The sequence below is a fragment of the Jaculus jaculus genome, chromosome 1, assembly GCF_020740685.1.
Source record: "Jaculus jaculus isolate mJacJac1 chromosome 1, mJacJac1.mat.Y.cur, whole genome shotgun sequence".
NCBI classification, from domain to species: Eukaryota; Metazoa; Chordata; class Mammalia; order Rodentia; family Dipodidae; genus Jaculus; species Jaculus jaculus.
The window spans coordinates 13,231,726-13,252,967 of NC_059102.1; the positions used below are offsets into that span (position 1 = coordinate 13,231,726).

A 21,242-nucleotide genomic window follows, 5' to 3' on the forward strand; every position below is an offset into this window, starting at 1 on the left:
GAAACTGTGTGGATGTATGATCCATCCACTCTGTGATCCTCAAGAAACACTGAGCTATGGAAACGCAGTGGCAATGTCTTCAGCTTGGGAATCCTCTCAACATTTCTGGAGTTATAAGGGAATCAACAGTATTTTGTTTGTTGTTGTTGTTGTTGTTCAAGGGTCTTTGGAAGGGTCTTACTCCATCCCTGGCTGACTTAGAACTCTCTCTGTACCCAGGCTGGCCTTGAACTCATGGTGTTCTTTCTACCTAAGCCTCTTGAGTGCTGGAATTACATATATATATATATATCACTATGCCTATCTCTGATTTGTAAGACAATTTTCAGGGGACCAATGCAGAGACCTCTTATCATGATCCCAGAGATAAGACTGGGCTCAGATCTGATGCTTGATACCTGGACACACTGGAAAATGCAAGGCCAAAATCAGGAATGCTTGCTGATTAACAAGAGCCTCATGGGTCTGATGCATAGAATCCCAGGGTGCTGTAAACTTGACTGAAAAATCAGAGTGTGTCTGATAAAGAAATTCAAAAGCAACTGGTCCCACAGGTCGCATTGGCAGGAGCTGGTGTTGAGGGCATTAGTTATAAGCATTCCAGAGGATTAGAGGGCTTCTGCTGTTACTTTTTGTTGATGTAGGAAACTCAGTACTACAGTCCTTCCATAACAGGGTTTGCTTTACACAAGCCCAGATCTTCTGTAGCTTAAATACCTATCAGCCAGATGCTGCATGCAGCAAACACCCCTGTTTTTATCTCAAGACAGAAAAGGGAAGCACTGAAACTCAGGTGTGAGAGCCTGGCCTGAAAGACACTAAAGATACCTAATGACACAAGGGACCCCAGAACTAAACCCTTCTCACTGAGAAAGTTCTAGATTTCTGGCAATAGTAGAAAACACATAGTCTTTGGTTATTGGCATCTCAAGGTCATGCTGTCCCTTCTAAGCCTTCCTCAATGCAGTGGGTGTTTTAAAACTCTGTGCACCATGGTGGTTCTTTGTCACTTCTCCAGAACAGGCACTTATTTGTCTAGGCAAATAGAACATCCAGTAATTCCACATTCTAAGTTAACATATAGGAAGCATAATGTTCAATTTTATAATGTCACCCTAAAGGAGATTTAGCTGAAAATTAAAGTGTCTAGAAATGGTAACTGGGAGCCACTTTCAGCCTTCACAATAATGCAACTTCAAAAGCCAGCAGAAAATTACAACCACAACCATGAAAGAGGGTTCTTACCCACTGTCAGTTATCTTGGGGCTCTATTCAGAAGGGGTGGCAGCAAGAACACAGAGTGAAGCAGAGAGATTCCCAAGCCAAATGGAGAAGCTCCCAACAGTATGTTCTGAGGACTCCAGGGATCATCCAAACAATACTGGGCCTCCACATTCAGGTATGGCCGGGCACCTATGAACTTGGAGACACTGCCTTTCCTGCCCTCACAGCTGAAGAGACTAAGGCCATGTGACCAAACTCTTAGCCAACAGGTGAGCAACCGGGGGCATACACCTGACCTCGTGAAGGCCAATCTCAACTTGGCCCCAGATTTATGACTTTGTCTCCAGCCTGGAGAAATGCACTGGGTCAAAGTCTCTAAGTAGGGAGTCAGGACCAGGAAATGCAGTGGACATTAGAGGTGGACCCTGCAGCTGAGCAGTCCGTTACGTGGGCAGAAGCCACTACCACTGTGAGCCTGGGCCTCACAGAAACCAAAGGCCCGAGGAAGAAGAAAGAACATCCAGGAAGAAGAGGAAGGATGAGAGTAAGGAGAGGAGGGGGGAATATTCCAGACAGAGTTAGTCATAAGCTTTGCTTTCTTGCGGGGAGGGATCACTCCATGTATGCATGTGGCATATTCATGGACATGTGTGTTCCCACATATGGAGGGCAAAGGAAGATGCTTCATGCCTTCCTCTGTCACTCATCTGCCTTACTTCCCTGAATAAGATACAGTCTCTTACTGAACCTGGAGTTCCCTGTTTTTTTGTTTTTTTTTTTTGTTTGTTTGTTTGTTTGGCTAGAGTGACTGATAGGGATCCCCAGTGATCCCCTGTCTCTGCATTCCTCAGGACTGAGGTCACAGGCATGCATAACCATACCTGACTTTTTATGTGGGTGGTGGGGATGGAATTCAGCTTCCCATCTTTGTGACGCAAGTGCTCTGCCTGCTGAGGCAACTCCCCAGCCCAGCACTGAGCTCCTGATGCTTGCGACCCTGGGAGGCACTTCTGTATGTCTTTCCCCTCTTCCCAGAGTAGGTAACACTGCTTATTTTGCTGGGTAGCCCCTTATTTAGTTGAACTAATTTGTAAGGGTGTCACACACTTTGTTTCAAGTATATAGGACCTAACTAAAGTCTAGCTATATCAAACCAGCCCCTAATTGTCCCATGTCCCCTAGACTTCAACTCCATTTGCACCCCTTCTTTACCAATATTCTACATTTTCACTTCTCCAAAGCCTGGTCATTAACATTAACATATTTCTTAGTTAGGAATCTCATTTTTCCAGAGTTAGTTGGCAGCTTGATATACCATTTCAATCACACTTTTGTTGGGGGGAGTAAAGATTTGGGTAACTTTCATGTGAAATGTCAAAAAATCAATCTAATTCAGTTTTCCTGAGGATTAAAATGCTGGAGATTCAGACACAGGTTAGATCACCTTTAAGATTGACTATCACTTAAACCTGTCACTTACTCAGCATTTGATTTAATATGCAGACCAGAAAAGCATTCAATCCTGAAATGTCAAAATCTTGTCTCATGCAGACATGGTTCATCTTGGGAGGAATTTATAACAAATGGTGTAACCGTCAGTGGCAAAAACTAGAACATTCTTCACATTATAAGAACTGCTGAGCTGCCAAAGTGTCCTACACTGAAGGTGACTTATGGTATGGGGCTCTTTTCTACTTTTTCTTTTATTTTATACCTGCCTTTGCCCATGTTTTCTTCTAGCCAATGCTGACTTCTCAATTGCCCATTTTTATATTAGCCACCAATGTGAGAATGGGTAGGCAGTGGGGACAAAGTTTCAGATTTCTTTTGCATGAGCCAGGAGCTACCCAACTGTGTGGCTGGGTAGCTGGGATTCCCAGTGACAAAGTCAACCTTCAGCACCAGGGACAGTGGCACCTTATGCCCTCTAAAAACCCCTTACTGCATATTGACTCATCGCCCTTTAAGCTTATCTTGTCTTATTCTTCCATAGCTTAATTTTGACCAAAAGAAAAATTGATCCAACTGAGATTTTTCAAATGTGATTATCTCATTAAGTTCCTCCACAAACCCTTAAGCAAATAAATAAATAAATAAATAAATAAATAAATAAATAAATAAATAAATAAATAAATAAGGCGGGGGATACTTTACCTAAGAAAGCTTCTTTGATTTCAGTCTTGTCTGTTCTCCGGATAATTTTCACCACACAAATAACAGCCAAGGGAGTGAGGAAAGATATTGCCTGGAAGAAATAACAAATAATCCCTCATGAGGATAGCAACTTGCTTCAGAAAGGCTGATGCATAATTAGTCCCAGTTAACTTCCATTCCACTCACTAGTCTAATGACCCCAGTAAACTCCTGACCTCAGACAAAGAAAGGCCACTTATCTATATGTAGAAGGCACAAATGGAGAAGCCCGAGGTCTTATTGCAGGTTATAATTGATTTATAATTGCTGGGAACCATGTTTAAAGTAGTGTCTCTTTAAGCAGTGCAGAGCAGTCTGTAATTATGACAGATCCTCACTGTCAGAAGCACACCCCGCCTGCTCGCCTCTGTGGAAGGGGAAAAGAACTTCTGGCCTCCCATTCGCATCTCTCTGGCAACGTGACAGGGTGGACTTGCTGAAAATCGACCAACTCTTTCCCTTTTGGTGTTCTTCCGTGAGATGTTTACTTCTGCGGGTCCCAAGTGAGTCTCTCTCCATCCTTTCTTCACCACGCAAACACTCCACACAGACTGAGTGAACCAAGCTGGTGGGATCCAGATACAGAAGGACTTACTGCAAAGCCTGCTACGGGCCAGTATCAGCACTCGGCACTGCCTTTTAAGCCTTTTAAGTGCTCTGTGACCCTGAGGATGTGACTCTGACTCTCGACTGGTCTCAAAGATTAAGTCTGATGGGTTGGAAAGATAGCTGAGCAGCTAAGTTGCTTCCCTGCAAAGCCTAAGGACCTAGGTTCAATTCCTTATTGCCCACATAAGCCAGATACACATAGTGGTGTGTGTGTGTGTGTGTGTGTGTGTGTGTGTGTGTGTGTGTAGTTTGTTTATAGTGGCTGCAAGCCCTGGTGCATCCATTCTCTCTATATATCTGCTTCTCTCTCTCTCTCAAATAACTAAAAATATGTTTTAAAAAAAAGATTAGCCAAGCATGGTGGCGCACACCTTTAATCCCAGCACCCGGGAGGCAGAGGTAGGAGGATCGCCATGAGTTCAAGGCCTCCCTGAAACTCCATAGTGAATTCCAGGTCAGCCTGGGCTAGTGTGAGACCCTACCTTGAAAAAACAAAAACAAAAACAAAAAAAAAAAAGATTAAATCTGGTGATACACAGCTGGGGAGTAGCAAGGCCAGGTGTTAAAGACCCATCTTCTGCCTCTCATATGGAGTCCCTAGTTGTGACGAGTTATATTGATTGGGAACTTGACAGGAACTAGAGTGCTCTGAGAGGGATTAGGTTAACTGAAGCAGGAAGACCAACCAGAACTGTGAGTGGGTTGCTGGGCTGTTTGAAAAAGAAAGAGCTGGCTGAGCACTGGCCTTCACAGCGTTCTGCAGTGGAGGGTGTGGGGATGTGGTAACTATGGGCCACTATCACTTACACTTTGGAAATAATTATATATGCGGAAATAAGATGTCATTTTTTTGGTTACATAAGGTATGGTCTCAGTCTAGCCCATGCTGTCTTGGAATTTACTATGTAGCCTCAGGCTGGCCTTGAATTTACAACAAGTCTCCTACATCTGCCTCCCAACTACTGGGATTAAAGGTATGAGCCACCATGCACAGAAAGTTGTCACTTTAAAAAAAAAAATTTCTATTATTTATTTTCAAGGAGAGAAAGAGAGAGACAGTGTGTGTGTAAATAGGCAGGCCAGGGCCTCTAGCCTAGACAATGCAAACAAACTCCAAATGCACGGGCCACTTTATGCATCTGGCTGTACATAGGCACTGAGGAATTGATCCTAGGTCATTAGGCTTTGCAGGCAAGTGCCTAAACTGCTGAGCCATCACTTCAGCCCATTACATTTTAAGAGAGGTGCTTGGTGTTGAGGCAGATATGGCTACAATTCCTCCAAGTGAACAAGATCTTTCAAAACAACTCCATGCTAAATATCATTTGAGGGATATCCTTTGGTCTCTCCTTCAAAGTCCATGTATGAGCTATGAGAAATCCCTTTCCCTTGATTATCAGCATGTCACGGTGACATGAGTGGCAGTTTTGGTTTCATCATTCTCCCTTCTCAGCTATGGCTCTGAATAACGTGGCTGTGTTAACAAGCAGTTCATGTCACACGCAGAAGCATATGACACGGGTAGGGAAAGTAGATGCCCGAGAGGAGGCTCACCACTGGGACAGAGGAGACAGGGAGTCCCCCAAGGCTACTTGAAAAAGGCAGCATTAGCCCATGAGCTAGTTCCAGCAAGCTGGGAGTGTGCACAGGTTCTTTGACGGCTCAGATCTGAAAACCTGCAGAGCTGAGTCCCCCAGGTATGCTTGCGGGGCTGGTCTCAGGCCAGTATCTCAGATGGTCCTGACGCTGGCAACTGAGAAACTGCTCTAGGGTTTGGACTTGCACATTAGGGCCCTAAAGACCAATGGCTAGAGCACCACCTTCTTAAGACCAGGGTTACGGTCAAGGCTGAAGAAGCCTGTGCATCTCCTGATCCTACTAGATCCTCATAGACTAGCTACTCCCCGTTCCTATAAGCATGAGAGGGAAAGTGAAGCTGACTGAATGGTGACCTATAATAACCCCACCACCAAGTCGCCAAGTCAAGCCTTATATAAAGCACAGAACAGAAGAATGAGAAAATCCCAGCTGACATACCCTGATTTATTTCTAGACAGAAATAACCCTGGTGCCTGGGCGATGGCTCAGCAGATAGGAGGGCTTGCGTATGAGCAGGACGGCCTGTCGGAGCCTGAGACTACCTGCGTTTGACCCCCAGAGACCATGCAAACAGCCAGACAGGCCCGCACAGCCCGCACCCCCTCTGTGGGGAGCAGAGACCGGACAATCACCGAGGCTTGCTGGTCAGCCAGTGAGGACTGCGTGACACCGCTCTCGGTCAGAGAGCGGCCCCACCTCGAGAAAGCAGCTGGCAAGAATGATAGAGCAGCACACCTGATGTTCTCAGGCCTCTGCCTGCATGCAAACGGAGTAGGCCTGCCTATCCTGTACACACGTGTGCATACATGCCACATGCATATACCTCCCCCCAAACACACATGCCAAAAAAGTGGTTAAAGTATGAGTGGAGGAGTTTTCCACGAGGCCTATAAAGCCTTCAAAAGAGGTTTAAAGAGAATCTCAGAGCAGAAAGGCCTGATCCAAGCAGGCTAAGGAGCACCATGTGAGAGCTCTGCAGGCTCAGAACTTGGTGTAAGAGCAGCAGAACTCACAGGAGGACGCCAGGGCTCCCAGCTGGGACCTGCGGGCTGGCCAAGGGCTCTCTCTCTTTCAGCACTGCTCTGCTTCAGCTTGCCTACGCCTGACTAGATTACCCCGAGACTAACCTTCACTGAGCCCACTTAATGGCATCTACTTTCCTAAGAAGATCCCATGAAGTGTTTTCTCTCTAACCAGGGACCACTTGCTTCCTGAGCTCATGCCTCTCTGCTTCAAGAGCGCTGTGGGCAAAGGACTGCAGCTGCCTGGGATCTCCCGGTTCCTCCTCTGGCCCTGAACAGAAGCCTGTGTGTGTGGCTGTGAGGAGATTCCTCACCCACACACCCTAGCAATACTGGGGTCCCCACATCATTACTTCTTCTTCTTGGCCACAAATATGCCATAAGTTTGGCGGCATGGAGGCCAGCTCAGAGCAGAGATACATTTACATTCATCACCCCCACCATCTTCTACTGAATACCTATCGACTAAGAGTTGGTACTAGGAGAGGAAACCCAAATGATGCCTTGTTTAAAAAAAAAAAAAAAAAAACCTGGAGCACAGGGAGCTCTCTGCTGAATGGGAGGAGGGAGGAGATACAGAACATCATACCAGAAGAGAATTGGGAGAGTCACACTTGTGCACACCTGCCACCCTAAGCAGACTGGGGAAATCTCACCTGTGCATACCTGCCACCCTCACAAGACCAGGGCAGAATCTCACCTAAGTGCACCTTCCACCCTCACAAAACCAGGGGAGAGTCACAATGGTGCACACCTGCCACACTCAGAAGACCAGAGGAGAATCACATCTGTGCACACTTCCCACTCTTATACCAGAGGGAATCACACCTGTGCACACCTTCCGCTCTCCACAGACCAGGGGGAATCACACCTGTGCACACCTTCCACTCTCCACAGACCAGGGGGAATCACACATGTGCACCCCTTCCGCCCTGAGCAGACCATGGGGAATCACACCTGTGCACACTTGCCACCCTCCACAGGCCAGGGGTAATCACACCTGTGTACATCTTCCATTCTCAGCAGACCAGGGGGATCACACCTGTGCACACCTTCCACCCTCAGAAGAACAGGGCCCAGGAAAGCTACTGTCCTGCTGCCCAACTCCACGGGACAGAGGAAGGTAAACAACAGGGACTGCTGTCCCTTCTGTTCATGTGTCTGTGGCATCTGAAAATGACCGCAATTCTTTGGAGGCACACACGGCAGGAAGAGAGGGAGTTGCTAGAGCTTATGAGATGGGAACTGGGGGAGAGTAATGAGTGGCCAAACAGTGCTGGAGCGTGCGGGGCTGCCTGGTCCCTCTAGTTGGAGTTCTGTTCACTTGCAATGAGTGCAGCGATGACTGGTGGGCATTACTAGGGCAGAATGACAGGCTGGCATGGGCTGGAGACTTACTAAGGACCATGTTCTAGTCTGGTTTCTTCACACATATTAAGTCGATCAGTATACACAGCAACCCTGTGAATCGTGCTCCTGTTTAATGGACTAGAAACAAAGGCACTGAGGGCTAAGCATCCCATGGAAAGTCACAGTTAATAGGTACTAATGTGGGGATCCATATTCAAGCTGCTGAAATAAAGATGTATAATTTTAACCCCGATGTCACTGCATTTCTCACACTACAAACTCAAACATTTACAGTAAAACACAGCCAGTGCTTCTTGTCCTAGAGAAGCAAGGTAAGGAGGCTGCTCTAGTATACGTCATGGAAATGTTAATGACAGTGTCATGGACGGAGCTTCCACTCAGTCAGGAGCTGTCCCCACAGGCGCCTCATCTTCCGTGTACATTCTTGGGGAAACACCAATACCACTGAACAGACAGACCACAGCTCTAAAGCTCAGAGCAATACGAGAAGGCTTAATGCATTTTACAAGTGCCACCCAGATCCCCCAGCCTGGGCTGCCATGCTCCTGGGCAGGGGTCTAAAGTTCAGTGCTTTCAGTGCCCACCTTTGCCCAGTAGTAAGTATGCTACACAGCACCCACATAGTGAATGCTGGACATCAATCACAGCATTCAGCCCATGGGCTGTAGAGTCAAGCCTGTGAAACTATGCGAGTGAAGCAGACTCAGAGGGACCTCTGACACTTAGTGGCTCTGTCACCCCCAGAAACCTTCTGAACCTCCTCACTTCTGATGTTCACCTTCCTCCTCCATAAAAGGAGGACCATTCAGATTCACAGGTAAGTATCATTGTTACAACTCAACCCATTCACACCTATGGAATTCTTATTGTGCCCACACACTAAGCAGGATCTGTCACACATCTGTCACCCCACTGGGAGGGATGGAAATGTAGTGTTAAAACCCACTTTTTTTTTTTAATAGAGGAGAGTGAGACACACTCCAATGTGACTTTCCAAACTTGCAAATGTTGGTGAGCGGGGAGGCCCAAGTGGCTCAGAGGCCTCACCCTGGAGCCCACATGTGCTAATTGCCAACAGATCCCCAGGAGAAATGTGGCACCAACCAAACACTGACTTTCACCTACAGATTCACCATATTCCAAACCAAGCGTAACACATGTCCAAACCGTGTCAGTACAGGGACCAGGATGCTGTCGGCAGAAAGATTCAAGTATTCTCCGCCTGAGCCCAGATCGGAGTCATGAGTCCCTCTGGGTATAGGAAGGAAGCTGGATACAGAAATAGCACAAGTTCACAGACACTTTCCCCAGACTCTAAACGAACCATGTCTCCACACACCCACCGCTGGTACCTTCCCCCCAGGCCAATCCCACACGGAAAGTGACCTCCCTTCCCAGCTTTGCTCTGCCCAGAGAGTGGGCTGGTGCTGCAGCAAGCTACTCTGCTGTCCAGAGGGCATCTGGAAGCCTGGGAAATGAGCGTTCCTGGGGCAGCATATCTGAGGGTGAGCGTGGGGAAACATGACCACGTCAACACCAGGGCAATGGAAGAACCTTGGAATGGACAAAACCCAGAACATCCAGATACCAGGATGTTATCCAGGGAGAAGTGTGTCACCAAGATCCACACTGTTGTAGCACAACGGGCCAAAGTGCCTACCATTTTGGCACCTGACAGAAAGGTGGGCAACAAAATGATTATGACGACAACGTCAGGACGTGCAGACACTTGGCAGAGGCCCTGCTGTGGGTAAACAATGGCATTCAGTCGCAAAGGAAAGAGCTGTCAAAGACTTAAAAAAGGACCTACAGATTAAGCTGTCCATCACAAGCCAGCTTTGTCTCCTCTCCTTCCGCCTCCCTCAAACTGACGATTTTCTGACTTCCTTTAGAAGCATCCTATCCCAGAATAGACAAGCCTCCTGTCAGCTCAGCACACAGTCAGTACGAGTCTCAGGGACAAAATCTGGCCGTTATAACCATGGACAAAACAGACACAGGCAAGAGCTGGTCCTAGTGCATGTTTTCTCAAAAGCCACGGAAAGAAAAGTACACACAGCTATCACATTTTGATCACCTACTTGAGTCTAACCCATTCTTTAGAGGTTTTCCTGAGATGCTGACCTGTCTGACACACATCCAGTTCTGTGTCACCAGCCACAGCCAGGTAGAAGCCACATCTCCCTCAGCCCTGCACACTTGCTGCCTGGCACTGTGCTTGACTCACACTCGATGCCCTGCAACTGTCTGTGGAGCTGAGCAACTGTCTGCTCTCCTGAAGCTGTCTTCCACCTTACCCTATCCCTGCTCCCTTTGCCCCTCCCCTCACAGATACCCCAATCAAACTCCCACTCCGTGGACCCATCTGGCATCTGCTCTCCCACATCCGGGACTCTATACACCTTTTCTTCTGCATATGGTACCACCTCCCCACTCAAAGGTGGCATCACGGAACAGGTGAGATAGCTGTCCAGAGAAGACTTTGTCTAGTCACTGGCTGCTATGGGTGAGGCCTTTGACAGGTCATCTGATTTCATCCTTAAATTCTATGGTTGACAAAAGAGCTGACCTCAGTGGATTCTGAGAAGTGTTATGAGCACAGAGGCTGTTCTCAACAAGTGTCGGCTGCCTTGGAGGCTAGTGACGATGGCCAGGATTCCGAGAATGGTGGTTAATATGATGAAGAAAATGACGGATGATGATAATGATAAAGATGGTGGTGCTAATGGAGCTCCCCTATCACCCTTCCAGATTCTGCTTTATGTTACAATACCATCTCCCCAGGATCCTGTACAGCTCCTGATACACCTCATGCCTGATGTGACTTCCTACCTTTGAAAGTCCCTGTGAGTTCCCTTCCTCATAACAAGCACAAAAAATTAACAAAGAACACCGTCAGAGAATGCACCAGACACCAAAAGGCAGTGTCTTCAACACACTCTAGTAAACGCCATGGACTCAGCGAGGCATGGCAACCTCTTTGAGTCGGAGTGCAGCCTTCCATCAAGGGGATGGTTGGGAAGACCAAAGAAATGTGAAGTCATAGCTTCATGGAGATGGGTCCTCAACATGCCCAATCTTGGAAGCTAAGCAGAGTTGGGTCTGGTTAGGACTCAGATGGGAGAAAGACTCCACGGATCTGGAAAGGATCCTTAGCCTGTCTCTCTGGTCAGCAGGAACATGGTATCCAGGAAACAGACTCTTGGAATCAAACAGTCCCACCCTACCCAGACCCATCACTTGAGGAAATGTGCATTAAGGTGCTTCCTGGGGTGCTACTACTTACCTGCCCTGAACTTGATTAAATCATAAAAACATTTATTCCATTAATTTTCTGATTGCATTTGACAAATAACTTCTCTATCTCTCTCTCAATCTCTCTGTCTCTTTCTTTCTCTCTCTCACTCTCTCACACACACATACATTATATATATAATATATATAATATAATATATAATATATATAATATACATATATATACATATATATGTATGTATGTATGTGTATGTATATTATATATATATATATATATATATATATATATATATATATATATATATATATATATGACTACAGACACTAATTACCCAATAAAGAAACATCTGGGTCAATATCAACTGCTTTGAGAAAACATCTGGGTTAGAAAGTTAGAAAACTCATCTTCACATTAAAACATTCTGATCACATAGAAGAGACCCAGAATTTTACATATTAAATAATGAAATGTGAGCTCCCAAAAGAAATCAGGCGATCTTAAATACCACTGAAACTATAAGCTACATTTAACATTCTCCTCCAAACACTGGAAGGTTTTAGAAGATCAAAATCTGACAAATGATATGTTCTATTAAATTCATGATGAAATCTAGGAGAGCAGATCTAATTTGTGGAATGACAACATATTTTTCATCTCTGCGTTGCAGGTATTACAAACGAACTGCTGCCTGCCTTGTGTGGATATGAAATTATACTGACTCTTCTTGCCAAATTCATCAACCACTATTAACAAAGTAAAAGGCTGAACTTATTTCATTAGGCAATTAGAAGGTATGTGTCAGTACGTGGGGCTGAACACCCTTCTGTTATCTGAGAGTCACAGCACTGAATGACCCTCTGAACCTCCTTTCTGCTCTTACTAGCATGCACATCACCCCATCCTGTCTGTGTCCGTAGTCAGAATTTCTGCAATTTGCATCTAGCCTTTAACACAATCTATTGTTCAAACATTGCTCAGAAGGGCCTGGCACGGTGGCACATGTCTGTAGTCCCAGCACCCGGGAGGCAGAGGTAGGAGGATCGCTGTGAGTTTGAGGCCACCCTGAGACTACATAGTTAATTTCAAGTCAGCCTGAGCTAGAATGAAACCCTACCTCGAAAAACCAATAAATAAATAAATAAATTGCTCACAAGATCCCAGATGAACATTCATCTCCAAATTGTGTTTTACATCACATGAAATGTAATGTCCCACAAAGAATGAGGAAAAGTGACCAGCAGATGCACATTTTCCTATTACAACTACAAAGTCATTGGCCACCCATGGGTTCCTTCATATATAGGATTTATAGATTTGCTTGTGAATAGAAATGAAAAAAATCCTGTTGTAATACATGGGTACTTGTCATGCCCAACTCCTTACCACCCTCAATATTTTAATTTCAGTGAGATTTACAGAACTCTATTTTATAGCAGAAGAGTAATTACTAAAAAAGCAAGTGTAACGATTCTTGAATGCTCAATGATATTGTCACTATTGTGAAATTTGTGACATGGTATTGTCACCATGTTGGAGTTTGTTATCATTCCTAGTTTCTGCCATAAAATGCAAGCGATTTCTTTCATACAGCCCTCACGTGCTCTGTGAATGTTCTGGAATAGTCACCTCACTTCCCAGAGTTGCAGACACAATGGCAGGCCATCCAAACGTTTCCCTAAGAAGGAGCTTGAATAGTCCCTGTGCTACAGAAGGAATCCCTGGGGATGTTCCAGGGAGCATGAGCCTTGTCCAAGACTGCTGGACTCTCTGCTCCCAACCTTCAGGACAGCCTCAGGGTGGAGAGCTGAGCTCCAGAGCTGACTGCTCTGATCTGGCCCCATCACTCACTAGCTATGTGACTTAGAAAAGCCCCTCATCTCCCTGGGAGGCACTTCTGCACTTGCAGGCTGAGAACAGCCATGACCCCTTCCTCCCCGGACAGTGTGGAACCCAATGGTACTCCTTCCTCACAAGCTCTGCAAAGTACATGCAGGAAGTGAAAAGCCCAAGGTTGCCATGCATTGGGAGGAGGAAGTAAAAATAACCTCTATAGAAGGGCCAGCTATTTGGGTATGTTCTTGATTATTCCAGAAGGGAGATATATGGACAGCATCCAGGGGTTCAGTCATGAGATAGGGCTACCAGCACTATAAACTGACCAGCCCAAACCAGACATGTGGTTAGCAAAGATATTTATGATGCCTAAATCTGGGGAAAAATAATCCAGGTTCATCCTGAAAGAAGGGACAGGAAATTCTTGTCACTGCCTTCTTGTTTGCCTTCACTGTATTTATCAAAATTTGGAAACAGTTCAACATTGTCCAGATAAGCAAGTCCCTTCTCTTTCCAAAGTGTTGGGCAATTGTGATTTCTCATCTGACAAAGCGATGCCCGTCAAGCTCTCTTAGAGAGCTGTAACCTGATGGACCGTTCTCCTCTTTGTTCCAAGCTGCTCGCCATCCTAGAAAAGCAAAGATGAAAGCCCATCTGGTTTACAGTTGGGGAGTGGTCACGTCAGCCATGCAATCCTGGTACTTACAAACATGAGGCGGGTAGGGATGTTGTCTGACTGCACCAGAGGGTTTTTATAGAGCCAAATCTCCTCTGGCTGGATGACTCTCTGGAATGGGTCCAAAAACTCGGTGAAACTGAAACAGAACAGAGAAAAGCGCATGAAGGCTGAGCATTCTGTGCATGTGGAGACACCTCAGGAGGAAAATCCTGCACACCCTAGGTAGTACAGAGGAAGCACCCACATTTCTGGGAAGGGGAGGAGCTGGGGGGCCCTGTGGAGGATTTTCAGTTAGTTCCAACTGAAGAAAGACAAAGAAAGGGAGACTGGACTCTCAAACTGTAAGCCAAAGTAAACTCTTCCTCCTTAATTGCTTGTGTCAGGTGTTTGGTCACAGCAGTAAGAAAAGCAACGAATACGGTCATCATTTCATCATCTTTTACTAGAATTAGGAGTGAGGCTCGCAGGCATCCTTAAGGTTTAAGAATGGTAAATCGGGGCTGGAGAGATGGCTTAGCAGTTAAGCACTTGCCTGTGAAGCCTAAGGACCCCGGTTCGAGGCTCGGTTCCCCAGGTCCCACATTAGCCAGATGCACAAGGGGCGCACACATCTGGAGTTCGTTTGCAGTGGCTGGAAGCCCTGGCGCGCCCATTCTCTCTCTCTCTCCCTCTATCTGTCTTTCTCTGTGTGTCTGTCACTGTCAAATAAATAAATAAATAAATAAAAATTTTAAAAAATAAATAAATTAATTAATAATAATAAAAAAAAGAATGGTAAATCGGAGCCTGGTGTGGTGGCACATGCCTTTAATCCCAGCACTTGGGAAGCAGAGGTAGGAGGATTGCCATGAGTTCAAAGCCACTCTGGGACTACAGAGTGAATTCCAGGTCAGCCTGACCTAGAGTGAGACCCCACCTCAGAAAAAAACAAAAACAAACAACAACAACAACAACAAAAACTTCCCTTTTTGACTGATACAGCTAGTTCCTACTATTGAAAAGCAGCTGGGTGTAGATGTGGCTATAGCTACCTCTGAAACATTTTCTGCCTCCCAGAAGGGGTCATTAAACACGATGGGTATACAGCTCCACTCTCAGAAACCCCAGAACCACAATCGCCAATTTCCCTCCACACATCAGTCCAGAGGCCAAGAAACTTAGACATGTCCTTGGGCACCTTCCTTTCCACCATCAGTGTCTCCCAGGCTTTACTTTCTAAAGGCCTGGTGCAATTTTTCTATATATTTCGGAACTCTGGTGCACCCCACCTTTTGCACAATCCTGCCCTTCCCCCGAGTGGCTGCAGCCAGGATACATCGATCAGGCAAATGATATTCTCTAGGAGCAACAGTGCCAAAAAAAGAAGATAGATGTCTCTCCTCCAGCCACCGGCACCTGCCTCCGAGAACCCAGACAGCGAGGCAGATGCTCAGGGGAGCTGGAGCACCAGAAAGCAAGCGGGGGCGGAGGAGGACACACAGGACGGAAATCCTTGGAGGAATAAGGGTGCTCTCAAGGGGGAGCAGTGGGCATGCCCAGCCCGAGAAGCAGCTTCTACAAGCTTTTTGGAGGTAGGTTAAAAACCAAGGGACAGAAAGCCTGCACCTAAGTGAGCCATGAGGCATTGTCCCCTGTCACCTCTTCACCAGGGCTCAGGACTCATTAGGGCCTCCAAGTGTGTTAAGCCAGAGGGTTCAACGCTTTAATGTGCACAGGAAATACATGGGGTGGGGGGGGCGGGTATGTGACTATCAATCCAGGTGCAAGGAGGCTCTGGGAGCTAGCGTTTCCAGAAAGCTGCTTCCTTCCTGGTGAAGTGATGATGGCATTTATCTAGAGATGGAATCGTTTTGTTTGTTTGTTTTGTTTTGTTTTCCGAAGTAGGGTTTCACTCTAGTCCATGCTGACCTGGAATTCACGATGTAGTCTCAGGCGGCCTCAAACTCACGATAACCCTCTCACTTGTGCCTCCTGAGTGCTGGGATGAAAGGCGTGCGCCACCATGCCCGGCTAGAGATGGAATCTTGAATGGTTAGAGGCCAGGGCATCCATGTGACTGTAGTATCTCCCTCTTCACCCTAGACCCACTGAATCCATATCTGCCCTTAGCAGGACCCCAGGTGTAGGCTGGGCTTTGAGATTCGGTGCTTTCAGACAAAGTCAGGATTTCCCAACATGGGCCACATAAGAAACAGAACGGATTTGCTGTATCAACTAAATCAGATTGTTGTAAAAGAAACTGCCTGCCACACCTTAACTATAAACTCAGCATTCCCTCTATAAACAGCTGGGAAACATCGTAATAAACACAATGGAAACAGCAGCCCACTGTTCAGTCCTTCATCCTGGAGAAACCCAACCTCTCTGTGGGGATGAAGATCCCATGGGAGGTGGGAAGGATGGGAAGGGACTGGAGAGTCCACTAACCTCGACTGCTCTTGTTATAGGTAAGTCATGTCCAAGTTGAATGTCACTCATCTCACAGAGCCTAAGAAATCATGCTGTGGGAAGAGAATAAACATGAACACCAACAGGGAAAAGTCACATAGCACTCTGCCTCATTCTTGTGTGGAGGAAAAGGGCCCCAAATGGCTTTAGCTACGCTGTGTCAGCATATCCCTAGCTAGTGTGGTGACTAATGTCCCTATGGATTTTAAGAGAGACCTGGGGAGGGGTTGGGATGCAGAGAGGGCTCAGCAGTTAAGGGGCTTGCCTGCAACGCCTAGCAATCTAGGTTTGACTCCTCAGTGCCCATGTAAAGCAAGGTGTGCGAAGTGGTACCTACATCTGGAGTTCACTTACAGTGGCTGGAGGCTCTGGCATGCCTGTTCTCTCTCCTCTCTATCTCACTGTGCTTTTAAATAAATAAACAAATATATTTTTAAACAAAAGGACTGGGGGGGGTATTGGGAGATATTTAGTGATTAAGGTGTTTTCTTGCAAAGCCGGACAGCCTGGGCTTGATTGACGGTACCCACATAAATCCACATAAAGCACAAAGTGGTCCATGCATCTGGAATGCATTTTCAGTGGCAAGAGAGCCTCACGTGCCCATTTCCTGCCCCCCCCCACACACAAATAAATAAAGGGCTGATGCAAAGTGCAGCCCCTCTGGGACAACCGCAGGCTCATACAGCTGTCTGGTCACTTTCATTCCCAGCCAATGCAGTGCAGATGCAAACGTCTTAATGCCCACAAAGCTCCTCGGGCCACTGACATGGAGGCCCTGCAGGACCGAGGAGGGAAGCTCTTGTCCTCACGGTGAGTGGTCCTGTGGCAGGTTGACTGCAAAGTGTCCTGCGCAGCCTCGTGTGTTTGTGATTAAGCCTCATATTCAGTCCCTGACTGGCGAAATCTGTGGGAGGCGGAGCCTCGCAGGGGGTGGACCTGGCGGTTTATTAGCCCAGCTCCAGTGCAGGACGACACTACTTCCACCTAGGTATGCGACAAGGTGTGAGGCACCTTCTGTGGCAGTCACATTCGCATTGCTGGCAGAAATCACCTGATCAAGAATGGCTTTGGAGAAAAAAGGTTTATTTTGGCTTGCAGTCTTGAGGGGAAGTCCCATGATGGTAGGGGAAAACAATGGCATGAGCAGAGGGAGGACATCACCCCCTGGCCAACATAAGGTGGACAAGAGCAAAAGGAGAGTGTGCCAAACACTGGCAAGGGGAGACTGGATATAATATCCATAAACCCACCCCCAACAACACGCTGCCTCCAAGAGGTGTTAATTCTCAAATACCCATCAGCTGGGAACCTAGCATTCAGAACACCTATGTTTATGGGGGACACCTGAATCAAACCACCACATCCTGCCCCGGGCCCCCATAAACTGATAACCATACATGATATAAAATACAATGTATTCAACCAACTTTAAAAGTCCCCATAATTTTTATGAATCCCAATGATGTTGAAACATCCCCATAATCCAAGGGTTTTTAACTGAGCCATAATACCAAAAAATTCCCCCCAAATCCATAATGGCACAGAACAGACACTCCTACTGCAAAAGATTACATTGGGCATAGCAAAGAAATGTTCAGTCAATACAAGATTTAAAAGAGAGCAAACATCAAACTCTGTAGTTCCAAGTCCAACAACTCTAGTCAGTGACAAGTCTCCAAGTCCGATAATTCTAACCAGCAACAAGTCTCTGGAGTTCCAATTCCGCTCCTGCTGCTAGGCTACTCACAGTCCTAGAAAACTTTATCTGGAGTCAGCAGCCCTCCTTGGCAGCCATCTTGTGGTCCTGGCACCTCCACTAGGTTTCCACTGTAACCTCACGGCTCCACTGGTTCTCCATGCAGGCATCCAGCAAACCTGCTTCACACTGCCATGGCCGTTTCCAAAACATAAGATCATGTTGCAAATTCATTGACTCTCTCTTTCCTGTATGTGTTAGTGCAGGGAGGAATAAAGCAGACTTTGAAGACTAGGACCCTTCCCCCTTGAGCATTCAGGCCCGTTCAAGAGTCTACATTCTTCCTGTTGCCCTACTACAGGTCAGCTGGCCCAATCTCAAAGATTGTAAATTCATATAATTGCAGCTGAACGGGCAGAAGTTTCAGTCCAGAGATTTCATTTCTGAGCTGTATTTCTCTGCTCACACCAGTCCATTTCTACACACTGCACAAGTTCTCAGGCCATGGGCATAACAACAAGCCTTTCACAAGAACTGGTTCTAGCCCAGTCCAAGCACAGCTCTTTCTCACCCTCATAAGGCAAACCTCACAGTCCATAGTTCTTACTGAACTTAGGTCTTTCAACTCTGACCAGAATAGTCCATCAAGCTGTACTTACAGCACTGCAAGGAGTCTTTCAGGCTAAGGTTTCAAATCCTTCCACATTCCTCTTGAAAATCAGCTCCAAAAGGCCAAAGCCACACAGTCAGGTGTCTAGCAGCAAATGACCCCATTCTCAGTACCAACTTTATAGTCAGGTTCACATTGCTGGCAGAAATCACCCTACCAAGAGCAGCTCGAGGGGGAAAAGGGTTTATTTTGGCTTTCAGTCTCAAGGGGAAGCTCCATGATGACAGGGGAAAACAATGGCATGAGCAGAGGATGGGCATCACCCCCTGGCCAACATAAGGTGGACAACAGGAATAGGAAAGTGTGCCACTGGCAAGAGGAAACTGGCTATAATACCCACAAGCCCGCTCCCAACAATACACTGCCTCCAGGAGGAATTCCCAAATCTCCATCAGCTGGGAACCTGCCATTCAAAACACCTGAGTTCATAGGGATACCTGAATCACACCCACACACCTTCCTTCCTGCTCACCCACCATGCCTTTCCTACTATGATTAAACTTCCCCTCGAAACTGTCCCCCTACAATGAACTCTTTCCTCCCATAAACTGCTTCAGGTCTGGTGTTCTGTCGCTGCAATGAGAAGGTACCTATGGCAGGCATTGCCTCAGCTCTGCAGACCCTTAGTTAAGAAAAAAGGGCTTGGGAGAGATAATTCAGTGGTTAAAGGCGCTTAGCTTCCAAAATTTGCCAGCAATTCCTGAGTAGCCACATAAAGTCAGACACAAAAAGTGCTACAAACATGCTCATATGCAGTAGCAAGAGACCCTGGCATACCCAAACACACACACACACACACACACACACACACACACACACACACACACAAATTAATTTATAAAAGATACAAGCTGAGGTGTCCGTGTACATAACCCAGGGCCCTGTATACCTCGTATGTATGCATCTCTGCCCAGGTAACCACTATATATCACAGTATACTACAAAGTAAGCTAAGGGCTGGGGAAAGGGCTCAGCAGTTAGGGTGTTTGCCTGTGAAGCCTAAGGACCCTGATTCGATTCCCCAGGACCTATTTAAGCCAGATGCACAAGGGGACACATGCATCTGGAGTTCATTGTCAGTGGCTAGAGGCCCTGGCATACCCATTCTCTCTTTCTATCTGCTTCTCTCTGTCTCTCTCTCTTTTATCTCTCTATTTCTCTTTCTCTTTCAAATCAAACAATAAATAAAATATTGAAAATAACTAAGCTAAGACATCTAGAACATCATCCAGTTTAATGACCAAAGCTAAACAGAAAAGAACTCTGTCCAAAAGCAATTACTAAACTAGCAGATCATAAAAGGTCAGTTATTCACCATGAGGCTGGTTAAATGTAGACATAATACTCTGTTCACTGTAACCTCTAAGCCCAGGCTCAGCAGCCAGTGCCCATCTAACACCAACAAGGTGACTTTTTCCCTCATCTTAGGCAATCCCAAAATGTGAGCCACTACCAACTCATCTCACTTAAAAATAAAATGCCTGCACTGTGTTGGATAAATCACTACTAAAGGAAAAGTATCATTTTCTTTCATGAAAACTATAGTAACGTGTTGGATGGAAGTGGGTTGCTTGCTCCATTTTTATGCTGTCTGGGCTGGACAGTTCTCTTAGTCAATGCATGTGTTAAGTTCCCCCAGCCAAGTGGGGATGGGATGGGGTGCCTTAGTTTGTTCATGATATTGGTTGAAGGATTTGGCAAACACTCATGTTGAAAATACAGAAACATAATCCTACCTTTTGCTAAGAAGTCTCTCCATTCACAATAGCTCATGCACAGAGTATATATTTAAATCCTCCTTAACCTCCAATCTCACACATGCATGCAACATGCAGAAAAGGTACATGCACACATGCCAAAGCCAAAGTGAAGACAAAAGCATGCAATGAACACACAGGGACAGTCCACACTGCTGGCACAAGAAAGGGGAAAGGAGGACCACATGCCATGAATGAAGCAGGTAAAACAACACATGGGAATGAGGCCAAAGCCAAACCCGCAAAACCCCAGGTCGGTTACTCTGGGTGGACAATGGTCGCCAGCCACTCTTTGTTGCCAAATCACAAGTTCACCCTTTGTCTCTTTCCTTTGGTCACCTGACTCCTCAACTGCAAGCATCAGGTGCAATCCCAAGGGGGACACAGCATCACTGGGGACTCTCCAGACCCTTCACCAGCCTGGCTTTGAATAAAAGCCTGGCTCCATCCCTGCAGGATCCCAATCAAGGCCAGCATGCAGACTGGCACAAGATAAGCAAGCACCATGCTCACCTCCACACACACACACACACATACACACACACACACACACACACACACACACACACACACACTCCCGGCAGTCAGTCATGCTTCCATAGCTCAGCCTGGCTTGGGCAGTCCACAGGTGGCATATGGTCACACAGAAACTATCATCTTTGTCAATTTTTACACATTCAACACATACTTGCTGCGTGTCAATGACAAGTGCCATCCGGTATCACTGGTGAATGACACTAAGGTCCCCACACTAGAGACCAGCATGAAGGACTCCCGAATTATAACCAGCCAGGGCATGAAATGTGAAGGTCTTTAGTTACAGGGAATTAGAACATTCTTGTGTGAAAGAGTGCCACCCCACTCTGCTCTGAGGGATGTCAA

The 21,242-nt window shown here is 46.4% G+C and overlaps 1 protein-coding gene across 2 annotated transcripts in view; it reads right to left on the reverse strand.

Moving 5' to 3' along the window:
* Positions 1-21,242, reverse strand: part of Plpp4 (phospholipid phosphatase 4) — a 168,049-nt gene that overhangs the window by 90,748 nt on the left and 56,059 nt on the right. For both annotated transcript variants that reach the window (XM_045132805.1, XM_004659291.2), the window contains exons 2-3: positions 13,814-13,922; positions 3,379-3,469 (exon numbers count right to left, since the gene is read on the reverse strand). In XM_045132805.1, coding sequence (XP_044988740.1) covers positions 3,379-3,469; positions 13,814-13,922 — 200 coding nt within the window. The remainder of the gene's footprint in view (positions 1-3,378; positions 3,470-13,813; positions 13,923-21,242) is intronic.